Here is a 14,453-nt window from a genome sequence, read left to right on the forward strand (position 1 = left end):
AGAAGCAATCTTATCTATTTGAAGATGGAAGTGCCTTCCCTCTGAATGGACAGTGAATCCTGGGACTAATAATTCATTTTAGAAGAGAACGATCTTCAAGCAGGGCTGCCATACAATTACCTGTACTCCTGACTAGTGGAAAACTCACAAGGCTCAATATCCCTGTTCACTCATAATTCTCTTATTCACAGAACTTGTAAATCTGACTGCCCCTGGGCTTTTTGACAGTCTCAAGCTAAGTAATTAGCTCCTTCTATATTCCCTTTCAGCATTTGTGACTTTTAGGAGTTAATGAACACTATTTGCATCCCTCAGCAGGTTGTGAGTTTGGCCTTTAGCCCCAGGCCTCAAAACACATCCAAGATGTGGGGCTATCTCATGTAATTGCAGCCTATGCTATAAGCCACTGTTATATATTACCCTTCATCAAAGCTAGGCAAGAGAACATTACACTGGCAACAAAGTATGATGGATTCAAGTTGCCAAGTCTCCTAGTGGTTCAGAGATTTAACTATCAGGGTTGCTTTACTTTCAAACCATTGAGTCTGGGCTGGTTAGACAAGTTGGTTAGAGAGAAAAATTTATCCAGCCACAGTTGTGGGTTTGATCTCTGCTTGAATCAGTTAAATCAGTGTAAAGAAACCTGTACTATGAGCCCAGACTTTACTTTCAAACACGCAGCCAATTACCCTGCAAATATGTGTGGTTATTCACAAGAAGTATATACATAAACATAAGGATGACAGTGTAACCCATCAACCCACACAAAGGAATGATTTAGAGTACATATTCTAAAGCTCAGTTGGGCATGCTTGCTCTAGCGATAGACTACTTTGGTTCAATTCCTTGCTAGACCATTTATTAGTTGGGTGACTTAGGCATGTTATTTCATTCTACTGAGACTCAGTTTTTACTAACTTGCAAACTGGAAGTTATTAAGGTACCAACTTCATTAACAGTGTTGTGAAATTACAAAAACAATCCATGTAAAGTGCCTGGCACAGTCCATGACACAAAGAAAGTACTCTAACGTGTTAGTTGTTGATTAAATTATTGTAATCTGCATGTTTCTCATTTATTGAAATGCTCATTGATTGCTGGAATACATTACTCCTAATTAATACATCCCACATTTCCACTATGTCACTTTGGTCTGGCAGAAATAATAAGTCCAGTGTGATAATATCCATACAATTTTAAGAAAATCATTAAAATTATCTGTATTTAGTGTCTACTATTGTAAACATAAGTAACAGGTCAAATTTGTTGGATGGGAAAAATTAAATTATTTCTAAGATATCATTCCGTTGCGAGGTCTTATGGGAAATAAATTTTTACCAACAGCAACATACTAAATAGATTTAGTTATAAAGGCAACTCGAGAAAATAAAGCTGTACATAGAGCCTAGAAAACAAGCACTTTCAACACTGTATACCATTTATTTTAATCATATCACTAAAAAAGCTTTTAATAGAAGAAATTTTTATTAGATGGATAAAGTGTACAATCAAAATGGCAATCCATAAAGTGGTTTGGAATATAAGTTCTTATTCAGTTCATACAGAATACGATTCAATTTTTATATTCAAGTCTAACTATTTTATGTCATAGGCATTAGGTAACAAGTTATTATAATTGTTTTTGTGCTATTTCATTATATTTACCTCCTTGTAGATTCCAAGATCAATATATCCACATATTGGATGAAATGCTCCAGTTCCACACACATAAACATGAGTTTTGTTATAGGGTTGAAGTACCCGGATGAAATTTGCACATTCTGTCTATTGGGCATAAAAAAATAAAAGCATTAGCATACAATTCAGGTATTTGAAAGATTATCATTCATACCACCTGTTTCCCAAGTAGATTAATTATCAAAAATAAGAACTAAAATAAAAAAGACTTATGAGAAATGTTTAACACCTGACTTAGCAAAGGAGGCAAAACAAATTAGAAACTATGGCTTTAATGAGTGACTGAAGTTTTTTTGAATAAGGTTTTGAACTAATCACGGTGCTTGAATGCACATCTCTCTAATGGGACTCAATGGGGCCTAGAGAATGAACATAATGTGAATGAGGTATCCATACTTTCTTTCAAGGATTTCCTACAGAACCAAACCCACCATGCTCTAATGTTCCCACATTGTCTATCCCATATAGAACCTACCATGTGCAACTTCAACTGTCTCAGCTACGCTAAACAAAACACTCAACACATATGTGTCTTCCTATATATTATCCCGTTCTTATTTTCCAGAATTGCCTACCACTTTATTTCCATTTATTTTCAATGTTACAGAGCCTTTAAGACTTACCTTAATTCCTGCTTATTTCAAGAATCTCTTCTGTTTTTTCCATAAATATTTTTTTACACCAAGTCAAAATTTTAAGAGACATATTTCTGCCTCTTTTGCAAATGTTTAGGCCTAAAAATATTTCTTTCCAATGTATACCTTTATAACTTAATTATTTTCTATCCCCCAATTACTTGTAAATAGAGACTCAATTTTTCAGAGTAGTCATTCTTGTTATTATATATTATTTTCAATTCATCTTCTGTAAGTCATCCCTTCTCTTTACATAATTAATGGCAACAATTTGTTAACCATGACTTCATGATTCCTGGGCCCAAAGACTCCTGAGAAAACACTGGGCACTAGTCTACTTTTATTCTAGATCAACTCTACCCAGGAGGTGGGCAGGTGTTTACTAAGGAGGTTGGAAATCTACGAAACGACTGAGATTCAGAGAAAAAGTCCATTTTCTCTCTGCCTGAGTGGCCACGGGTCCTTCACCTGTCAGGTCACTGTTGTTGTTAGGGTCGTTAGGAGGAGAGTATAAAAAATAAAAAAGATAATGACCTAACTGGTAGGATGATTTTTAAAATTAAGTAAAATTTTTAAAAGGCAGACAACAACTTAGCTGATAGGATTATGATTGTTATGTGGACTAAATTAAAGAATATAACATTTAATAATTGTTTATCACTTACTCTGATTTTGATCTATACAGAATAATCAATATCCCAGTGGCTGTTCTGATTTTAGAATGAATAGCTATGTCTCCATATCTGTGGTACAGAGTTCCTAGTACCTAGTTCTTCCTCTGTCCAGCTAGCCTGGCAATCTTATGTCTCAAGAATTTGTAGATCCCAGTGAATAAAATCTGCACATTCTACTACAGAAAAATGTTATAAAGAACTAACTTATTGAGTTTTCTGCTCTTTGCTTCCTTATAAACAAAGAAGTTGCTTAAGACTATAGGAAAGGACAGTTCCAATCCCTCAGTTAACCACGCAAGGGAAGGATGTTTCTTTATCAGGTAGGAAGAGTGGGCACTTTGTAACAGCAGAAGGGCCACTGCATATGGTTACACAGGTTGTATGCTGTGAAAAAAGTCCTATCTGAGGAAGTGCAAATCACACTGCAGACATCTTTGTTACCTTGAATATTTTCATATGTTTAGTATATGTTCTCATATAATTATTATATGTAGCCTCCTAAGAAAGAAAAGTTTTATATTCATTAAGACAATTTTCTGTCAGATAATCTTACTTAACAAAATCATATTCTGTGTTTTCCACCCTTCCATCAAGGTGTTTGATGAACAGAATTTATTTTCTATTGACACAAAGGCACCACAGAGAACTAGCTTCATGTTCTTTTACATCATGCTAGACAATCGCAAATGAAAACCTAATTCAGAGAGTAAATATGCCCTACTAATGGTTTTGAACGAATGACACAGTAATATGAGATAAGCCAAGGCAAAAAAAGGAGGAAAAATATATGCAATCAGCAGATAAATTGCAATGATGGCTTCACTGCTAGGGTAAGAGATTTTAATATTCTCTAGCTTTCATTTTGCTCACTCATGCTCACTGAAGGGACTTTTATTTATTGGTCTTTTCCCCATGAAGAGATTTATGCAGGGTGAAATCTACACATGGAACAGTACACAGGGAGGGCAAGAGTAGAGTTATATGCCTGGAGTAAGGTGGGATTCACTCACTGCCAGTGATTTCACCATTTTTTCAAAAGCTCACTGTTACCAAAGAATCATAGAAGTTAGAGGGTAATTGTTATGGAGTGAATATCTGTGTCCTCCCAAAATGCATGGGTTGAAACCCTAAACCTCCCAGGGTGATGGTATTAGGAGGTGAGGCCTTTAGGAGGTAATTAGCTTTAGAAGAGGTTTGGAGAGTGAGATCCTCATGATAGGATTAGTGCCTTTCTAAGAAGAGACCAGGGCACTCGCTCTCACTCTCTCTGCCCTGTGCAGATATCACAGGAAGATAGCCACCTGTAAGCCAAGAACAGAATTTTCACCAAAGACCAAGTCGGCCTGCACTTTGACCTTGGATTTCCCAGCCTTCAGAACTGTGAGAAATAAATATCTGCTGTTTAAGCAGCCTAGTTTATGGCATTTTGTTATGGTAGCCCAAGCCGAGTAACACAGTAATCTTACAAGACTGTGAAATCAATATTTGTATAAAGAAATAAAACAACTGCCTTTCCAGATTATAAATTATAAAGTCAGAAAGACTAGGGACTGTGAGAGACACAGCACTGTTTAAAAAGGCAAATGAGGCCCACAGTGAAGTTTTACACACATAGGAGATATAATTTGAGTGATGATAAAGAAAAAGCTCTGAATCACACCTAAAACATTTCCCATCCTTTAACTTTCCTGGGAGTTACTTTATTAAAATGCAGCCAGCCCTGGAAAGTAACCTATTATGCTAGTTTTTACTTTGGTGAGATGTCACCAAGGATGTATTTCTGAAATTCCTCTCTTCTCTCAGGTTGGGCTGCCATGGAATAGAACCATGTATCCTGAGTTATCTGACACAGTTTACAAAAAAAGTCAGTTCTGCTCAAAGTTTTCTGTGGTGAAGTTGATGGAGGGCAGTTCTCTGGGAAGCCTGGAGGCAATGACAGGGCAGTGAGGAGAAGAAACCGGGGACAGAGATTCTGAAAGAGAAGGTCTCATTTTAAATTTTGCCTGGGGTGGACATTTCAGCCAAACACTGGAAGCAAAGCAAAAGCCTTTACAATGATTTCTCTTTTAATTTATAAAGGTTCTAAGATTTGCTTCAACAGCATGAGCAATAATTAACTTGATTTAATTCACTTAGTGACCGGCATGGCTATTAATGGTGGTGTAATTCTGTGAGGCATAAAGAAAGATAAATTCGAGAAGCAGCTGTTTTAACTTTCCCTGAAAGCTGGCTAATTTATCAGCTATTGCCCACAATGGCAAGGGCTGGGGCATGACACCAAACAATTCAATTCATCCAGTAACGTACTCAACCTGGGAAAAGAACTGAATTTCTCCTTCCTTCCCCACGCTTCCCACCTCCCTAACTCTCCACTGGAAGAAAGAGAGAGAGAACTAAAAACAAGTATCAACTTTCTACTTCTCTCAAGTAAGATTATTTATTTCAATTTTTACCTCTCATCTACATCCTTACATATATCTAAAGAGATATACAATTAAATAAATAAAACAAATATGAAACAATACTTAGAGAAAAGACAAGTAAATATTAGTTTATATATCAACACTTAGAATTTTTGTTTCCCCCTAGAAAAATATTAGCAAAACAGAACTACTTGTAATTCTCTAATGTTACATATAGTCCAGTTAAATCCAATACAGCTTTATATGTATTTCTGATAACTGACTTATAATCACTAATTTTAATTTATTTAGGTTATATATGAAAAGACACTTATGATTAAGAATGTGGTCTGGGCTTCCCTGGTGGCGCAGTGGTTGAGAGTCCGCCTGCCGATACAGGGGACACGGGTTCCAGCCCTGGTCCGGGAAGATCCCATATGCCGCGGAGCGGCTGGGCCCCTGAGCCACAACTGGTAAGCCTGTGCGTCCGGAGCCTGTGCTCCGCAACGGGGGAGACCGCGATAGTGAGAGGCCCGCGCACCACGATGAAGAGTGGCCTTCGCTCGCCACAACTAGAGAAAGCCCTCATGCAGAAAGACCCAACACAGCAAAAATTAATTAATTAATTAATAAACTCCTACCCCCAACATCTAAAAAAAAGAAAAGGATTGATAGATTAAAAAAAAAAGAATGTGGCCTGTTTTGGTGTTTAGCATATTTTGCAGAATATTGTGATCCTCAAATGTTTTGTGATCATTCGCCACATGCCTATCATTGTGCTACATCTTACGTTTGTCTAGCAGACTTCTGATAGAGTCCAGTCTGCAAAGATATCTGTTTAGGTCTTACAATGTTGAAAATATTTTAATAAGTTGTCAATGCTTCAAAATAAGTATATGAAAATCCCAATATCCCATTTCTCTCTTAAAAATGAAATCTCACAGGGGAGGATTTCTACAGAGCAAAACCAGTTGAGGTAGAAGGGCAAAGAAAAACATTTTAAAGGAAAAATATTGAGAGATATGCCTATAAAAATCTATATATCAAGTAGGATAACTAGGAAAGAATATTTTTTATGTGAGTGGATCAGAAAGTAATAATATATGAATATAAATCCTAATTTTCAACTACATAAAATATTTAGCATTTATAGTAATTAAAGAATGTCAAGCTTGGGCTTCCCTGGTGGCGCAGTAGTTGAGAGTCTGCCTGCCGATGCAGGGGACATGGGTTCATGCCCCAGTCCCAGAAGATCCCACATGCCGCGGAGCGGCTGCGCCCGTGAGCCATGGCCGCTGGGCCTGCGCGTCCAGAGCCTGTGCTCCGCAACAGGAGAGGCCACAACAGTGAGAGGCCCACGTACCGAAAAAAAAAAAAAAAAGAATGTCAAGCTAAAACAACAAAAATAATTTTCTTTTTGTTGGCAAAAATTAAATATATTTATTTCATTCATTAATGTATTAGTATTAAACATTAACTATATGTTGTATCCAACATTAGCAAGGGTATGGGGAAATATACCCTCTTAAGAGCATGCACTGCTGGATAAAGCATAAGAAGCATAAACTTTCTGGAGGGCCATTTTACAATGTATATAAAAGATTTTATATCCTTTGACCAGTAATTGTACTCAATAACCTAAGATGTTCACAGTATTTATATATAAGGCTTTTCATGTGCAGCATCATTCACAATAGTAAAAACTGGATATCTACCAAAACTCTAACAATAGGGGATTGATGAAATAATATATAAAGGAATGCAGTGCAGCTATTAAAAGTAGTGTTATAAAAAAGGAATTTAATGACATGGGAAAATGCTCATGGCAGTCTGCGAAGTGAAAAAAAAATGTTTTAAGGGACTATGTATACAATGATTTCATTCTGAAAAATAGTAAATAGATAAGATAGAAGAATAAACATCAAAATGTCACCAGCTATCTCTGGGTAATGTTCATGGGTGAAGAACTATTTACAGATGAATTCTATATAATTTGCAAACTTTCTACAATGAACACTTTGTTTTACTTTAGATGTTCTTAAAAAAGAAAAAAGAAAAAAAGAATGTAATCAGAAAACTTTAGAGATGGAAGACCCTTTAACCCTATGTAATGTCTCCATTGACAAGGTTGTGCGCCTCTACAGTTAAGCCGACGACTCATGCTGCCCACAACCCATGCATTCTTTTGCCTGGACTGAGCAGTTTACCCCACTCTTTTATAGCAGGACCAGACATTTCTTTAGTGACTTTCTTTTGAATAATATTTGAAGCAGACACAAAATGCAACCAAATAGCTTCCTGTCACCTCTTCCCTTCCTTGGATTAAACTGGGGACTGTGCTCAAGAAAGTGGAATAGCTCTCTTTTGTTTCCTCTCCTTCCACTCCCTTCCCACGCCAATGAGCTAACTTTCATTATGGTAAATAATTCACTATTTTTCAGTTATATAGTACCTTTGTGTAAAGGGACAGTCTTTCCAAACACTTGTTAATTCAAAACACACTCTTGGGAAGTAGGTAAAAATTACTAGAGAGAAGGGAGGAGAGAGGGTAATGCCAAAGGCAATAAAAGATGTTAATAAAACCACACACTTGCCTCAGTTTTCTGTTGGCCAAAATCTATGTAATGCTGTAAAATGAGGATCTGCATTATGGTTATCGTGAAGAGAGAAATGATTTGAGGGATACAGTTTGCAGACCTTACACATAGAACTCAGACCTTGATGTGTAGATTATAGTGTATTATAAGAGCATAGATGGTGGGGCAAGCCTTCTGGATTCAATTCAATATTTACTAGGTATGTAATATTGGGCAAGTCATTTAAACGTTCTGGCCTCAGTCTTCTCATCTGGAAAATGAGGAATAAAAATAAAATCTAACATACCGTATTGTAAGGATTAAACGAGATTATAGGTATAAAGCTTTGAAAGCAGTTCCTGGAACATGGTAAGTGCTATAAAAATGTTAGCTATTCTTAGTAACTCTAAAATACAGTATTATTTTAAAGGGGCAAATTGAAAAGAAGGAAACAAAGACTTGCATTACACCTACATAATTCAACAGCAAACTTTATAGACTTCAGTAAAAAGAGAGAAGCTCCCTAAATCTCTAATCCTAGGTTAACAGTGTACTTAAAGTACACAGTGTACTTTAAAGTGTACTTAAAGTCAGAGGTGACTACAAGCTCAAATACAATTGAATTGGAAGAACAGGTTCCATATACTGGGTCATATGTACTCTCTAGGATACCACCTTCAAGAAAGTTTATCACCCTTTGTTTTAGCTTGATAAGAGGGGCAACCGAGTTACTCTACAACTGGAATTAGTGAACATACTGAAATGAGAAAACTGTCACAATTAAAACTTCACTGATTAACCTTGAGTGCTTATCCTTCACCCGTTCCATGGGAAAATTGACACTACTCTGTTGGAGTAAATTTAAAACACCCTTTTCCTACTTGCCTCCTTATCCTACACTCAATACTAATGAAACACAAAAGTGTTCACACTGTTTATGACATGCTTCTACTGTTATGCAACAAAGTAAATTTGAAAAATCACCACCAAAGCATCTTTCTTTCCCATGAGTTCAAAAAAGTACTGTTGCTTTTGCAGACTGGGGCACCTGCTCACAGGGCATCTGACATTGAACAGGGTGGAGAGATTAGAGACATAAAAGGAAGAATATATTCTATATTAGTTTACACTCTTTCATTTCTAGCAAAATAAATGTAAAAACTATTTCCTGTTGCATTTGAAGCACACACTCTCTGATATATTTCTGCTAACATAAATGTGCCCCAAAAGTCACATTTAACACTAACTGAATACAGAATGAGGCATAACCAAAAGTTTTTTTCTTTTACTTTGTTTTGATTATTTTGTTTTGCAGGACAGTCATCCTTCAGTATCCTCGGTGGATTGGTTCCAGGACCTTGACATTTATCAAAATCTGAGGATGCTCAAGTCCCTTATATAAAATGGCAAACACACAGCCTCCCATATACTTTATCTCTAGATTACTTATAATACTTAATACAATGTAAATGCTATGTAGACAATTGTAAATACAATGTAAACACTATGTAAATAGTTGCCAGTAAGCAATAAATTCAAGTTTGCTTTTTGAACTTTCTGGAATTTTTGGAATATTTTTGATGCACGGTTGGTTGAATTTATAGACTTAGAACCTGTGGCCAACTGTACAGTGGCTACATATAAGGAATCATTTGTGTAATAACTATATCCCTCATTAGATTAAAAGATCCATGAGCGCTTTCATACACTATTAATGCACATATTTAGGCTTTTAATAAATATTTGTTGGATAAATGAATGAACAAATGAGTGAATAAAGTCTTCTAAGCTTCCCCTTAAATTCATTAGGCAACATACGTCGTGTTGCTTTACCTTTATCACAATAATAAAGTGAGAATTGTTAAATATAATTATGCTTTCATACAACACATACTATTTGCTGTTATTAAATATGAGGGCACTGCTCAGTTTAATACTCCTGGGTCATAGTGGTTAGAGGAAACATTCCAGGATACTGCAAAGGAAGCCTCATGATGTCCATGCTTTTGCCCAAAGTTAGAACTTTTTCATCTTGAGTTACATTCAGGACGTGATTTCTTTTGCCAAAGAAGAGCAATTCTCCCTATCATTACAGGGCAAGAAGTCAGGGCAGAACACAGAGCATCTGGCCTGAATCAGAACATTCAGATGAGAAGAGGCAGTTAGAGCCACAGCATTGCTGGAGATAAAAAAAGGCAACACAATTTGGGGAAGCATGTAAAACAGCTTGGACAATGCAAAAGCAATCCAGACAAGACACCCCAAAGATGACGAGGGCAGTTATACCTGTCAAAGGGGTTTCTCTGGTCCTTAAGGGAGCTTAAACTAGAAGTTTATACTAGGACCCCACTATTTATCCTTTATAAGTTATTTCCTATAGTTACTCTTACATAAATTTTGGAGTAAATTATTTCTAGTTCTTATTCCAGAATGTTGTATTATTCATTTTCAACCAATCTTTCTTAATAGCTCTATAATGTCTACTTTTGCAAGAATTCTTGTAGATGTTGTAAGTTTAATTTCACCCCAAATTAAATAAGGTGTCAAGTGTGTGTTTGTAATGCTAAAACCACTGATGATTTTGTGTACATTCACAAAATATATGCATTAGATGAAAAACACACAACCCTAGAAATACAGTATTTTCTGATGGTTTATTTTTAAATATTTTAAATGTATTTCTGAGATTTTTTTGTGAAGAAAATACAGTCAGAATTAACACTTTGGGAAGGGTAGTATTTCTAAATTTCTGAGAACAATGTCATTCCTTTTGGCAAGGTAGAAACATTTTATACCATATTAATCTTTACACAGAATATTAGTGTAGTCTTAAAAATAATATACTAATGCCATTAATTCAATAAAACCCAATATAAATATTTGTTATCATATCAGCACCAGTTTAACAAAGATGTTCTTTAAAGTCTCATACTTACATTGGCATCTTTCCCAGCTAATTTACACAATTCCACCCGTTCCTTTGCAGCAGGCCAATAAATCTGTAAAACATTTCAAGGTGTGTTAGAATCTGAATATCTAAAACACTACACAATTCTAATTAGGAAAGTGAGTGTGTGAAATTAAAGAGTGGCTATCAAGACAAAAGCATGCTGTTAGATAGGATGTAGGAATTTTGAGATTTAAATATTTTCCAAAGCCACCCTAAAAAAATTATAAGAAAACACTGGGCAGAATCATCCACTTGTTAATCTTCTAATTTCTTTTAAAATGTATTTAATAATAGATAAATCATGTTGAGTAGGCCATAACTTCCTATTGTGACGTCAACGGAATTTCAGGTTAGCATTTGCTTAGGTAAGAGATTCTTTTTACCCTGTTTTTCTGTGTTTTCTCGGACTGGTAGTGCATTATGGACACATGCAATGAGGTGTGAGAAACAGCTCTTTGTCACAAGCATAAATTATCACTCCAAGTCAAAGACCAGTGTGGACTTGTTGACAATATTTAACACAGATAGAGCTGAGATGCACCTGTCATTTAGTTAAACATTAAGTAAGACAATAAGCATTATCTTATTTCAATCTCACAATGACCCTATGAGATAGCTGTACTTACTCTCCCCGTTTTCAGGTCAGAAAATTTCTTCATACAGTCATTAAACAAGTCAAGGGCCATGAAGCTGGTTCGCAACAGAGCCAAAATATGACCCAAAGTCTGCCCCTTGAACTGGGAGGGTCTCAACCACTACATAATAAATATCATTTGGGCAAATGCATTAAGGACAAAGGCAGAAGGCTCCTTGATTGGTCACTTTTAATCATGCTTTATCAGTCTTGAACTTATCACAAATAGGTTTTTTGTTTTTTAACAAATTTTAGAAATTCTTCCAGGAAGTTTTTCAGAATAAGGCCCCAAACAGTTGCATTACTCCATTAGCTTACAGAAAGAAATGCTCTTTGTTAAGCTACAGACAAGAAGAAACAAGAAAGTCAAGCTCTTAGTAGCTTATATGTTCCAAGAGTTCCTGACAAACCTTTATTATGTTTCTCACCAATGTTAGCAGAAAATATTTTAATAGGTGGGGAAAAAGGAAAATATCCTGAGGGAATACACTGAAAGAGACTTGTTAAACCTGGAATGAACAAATGATTTAGAAGTCACTAATGTTTATATGATATTATCCTCATAGTGAAATTTTAGGGTTTTATGTCTCTGAATAAAGAAGAACATAGACTAGCACTTACAGTCTCTGAACAGACAAATACGATTAAATTACTGAGATTTTTAAATGAAGTAAGGTTGTTCATTTAGAGCAATTTTAACAACTACAAATTACAATCAAAGGGTGTACATAGATAGGGTCGTTGAGCACCAACAGCAGGCTCAGGTGACCAGCTAACCTGGATGTGGTTCACAATGAAGACCTAAAGATGCTATTTATAAAGAATGCTTTAAATCACTGCAATTATACTTTCACATAATTTTGAATAGTAGCCAGCAATAAAACATGAATGGACTACAGCAATGAAGAGCAATATGAATGGACCTTAGCAATTCATTATTAGGTGAAAAAAGTATATTCCCCAAAATGACAAACAGCATGATCTCCATAGAATAATGTTTAAAACAACTAAGATAAAAGACACTTTTTAGGTATATATGTAGATACAATAAATATGTAAAAAGAAAAGCAACAGAGTGATGAATACAGGACTCAGAAAGATGGTTACCCAAGACTGATAAAAAGATTATACTGGTGGTAATAAACAGGTTATTTAACAGATTTTAGCTTTTGTTCTGGATGGTGCATTTTCAAGTGTTTACTACATAATTAAAAACAACTAAGTAATGTAAGTTAGTAAATAAATCAAAATGGGCCATGCACAGGCCAAATGATAGTCGGTCATCGACCTGGAATCATGAAGTCCTAAATAAATGAATATATGAATAGCAAAAATAAAACACCGTAGCTGTCAGGAAGTTTGACAGTTTCTTCACATTGTTTTTTATTGTTTGTTTTTGTTTTTAATCACTGGTAGCAAAAATACTGAATTGAGTGTTCTTTTTTTCCCCTTAAAAATAACATCCTGAATTTATGAAAACTTTGCTTCATATTTGAACTTATGAACTCAAGGTATCCCCTCACTTTTTTTCTTGCTGATTCTTTTTTTTATTATTTTTCATTGTGGTAAAATATCCATAACATAAAATGTACCATCTTAGCCATTACAGTATTGTTAAGTATATTCATTTTGTGCAACCAATCTCAAGAATTCTTTCATCTTGCAAAACTGCAACTCTATACTTGCTGATTCTTGAATATTACAGTGATTTTACAAAGGATAACTTTGTATCATTGGAATGAAAATAAATGGTACACAGAAAGCATGTCCATGATGTGTCAACTGGTTTAGTCACTAGTTCATTTTATTTGGTCTCAAGTCTAGATTAATATTTCTTTGAATCCTTTCAATATGTCAGATCTTGTTCTTTTCTGTTTTATACTATGGCCAGATTTAGTCACATTTCAGAAATAAATTTAGAATAAATATTTGTAGATTTGTTCAGACCTGGATATTTTACTGGTGTTAGTACTATACAAAAAAAGAAAGAAAGGGAAATACAGGACTCTTTCACATGAAGTGTGACTTAAAAAGGAAAAAGAATATCACTGGGTTCTATTCTTTTACCTTTAACCAGTGTATTGGGTGATTTGAGTTGAAGTAAATTATGAGACGAATGATGTTTCTAAAATTAATTTTGAATGTATTTATAGGAGCTTCAAAATGGAGGGAGTTATTTAAAGATTGACAAAATGTGGAAGCAATCTTCTTTATCATTTTTGAAACCTAAATGGAAGTTCCAAGGTTAGCACAGAGTAGTTACTGTTCATTAACCATTTGTTCATTAGACACATAATTATGAAAGGGCTTCTGTATACCTGGCAAGGTGTGGCACTGAGGTGCTAAGATGTGAGTCAGGAAGACAGTTCTGTAAACAGATAGGGTACGTGCACTTCCATAGGAGATATAAACACTATAAGAAGAGAGCAAAGAGGATAGAGCCACTAGCCATTGTTTTAAATTACTTGCTTTTAATAGTTTCAACTCTAATGTAACAGTTTAGCTTAGCTTAATAGTTTCAACTCTAATTTTGTCTTAGAGACTTGATACTAAAATCGTAATTGCAGATTCTTTTTTCTCTTTGCAAAGGGATACAAATTTCTAAAAGATGTTTTAATGGTTTTGTTGTACATTTTCAGTTATTAATTTTAAGTCATACAACTGTAAATTAAATTGTGTCATCCTAGTAAATGAAGACATAAAACTAAAAGGACAAGCTTCCAACAATTGGGTTTTTGATTAGTGGGTAAATGTTATACGAAGATATTCAAGCACTGAGAATTTGTTGGACTCCAAAAACCAATTTAAATATATCTTCTAATGTCTGTTTACAAAGCAGATTTTTTTCCCCAAAATGTTATCTCACTTTTCATCATTCACCTTC

General features: G+C 35.1%; 1 protein-coding gene across 1 annotated transcript in view; it reads right to left on the reverse strand.

Moving 5' to 3' along the window:
• SEMA3D (semaphorin 3D) overlaps positions 1–14,453 on the reverse strand; it is a 134,997-nt gene that overhangs the window by 75,248 nt on the left and 45,296 nt on the right. The window contains exons 3-4 of the mRNA XM_029233706.1: positions 10,922–10,984; positions 1,666–1,785 (exon numbers count right to left, since the gene is read on the reverse strand). Coding sequence (XP_029089539.1) covers positions 1,666–1,785; positions 10,922–10,984 — 183 coding nt within the window. The remainder of the gene's footprint in view (positions 1–1,665; positions 1,786–10,921; positions 10,985–14,453) is intronic.

Source organism: Monodon monoceros, unplaced genomic scaffold (assembly GCF_005190385.1).
Source record: "Monodon monoceros isolate NGI ecotype Baffin Bay Population unplaced genomic scaffold, NGI_Narwhal_1 Super_Scaffold_2, whole genome shotgun sequence".
NCBI lineage: Eukaryota > Metazoa > Chordata > Mammalia > Artiodactyla > Monodontidae > Monodon > Monodon monoceros.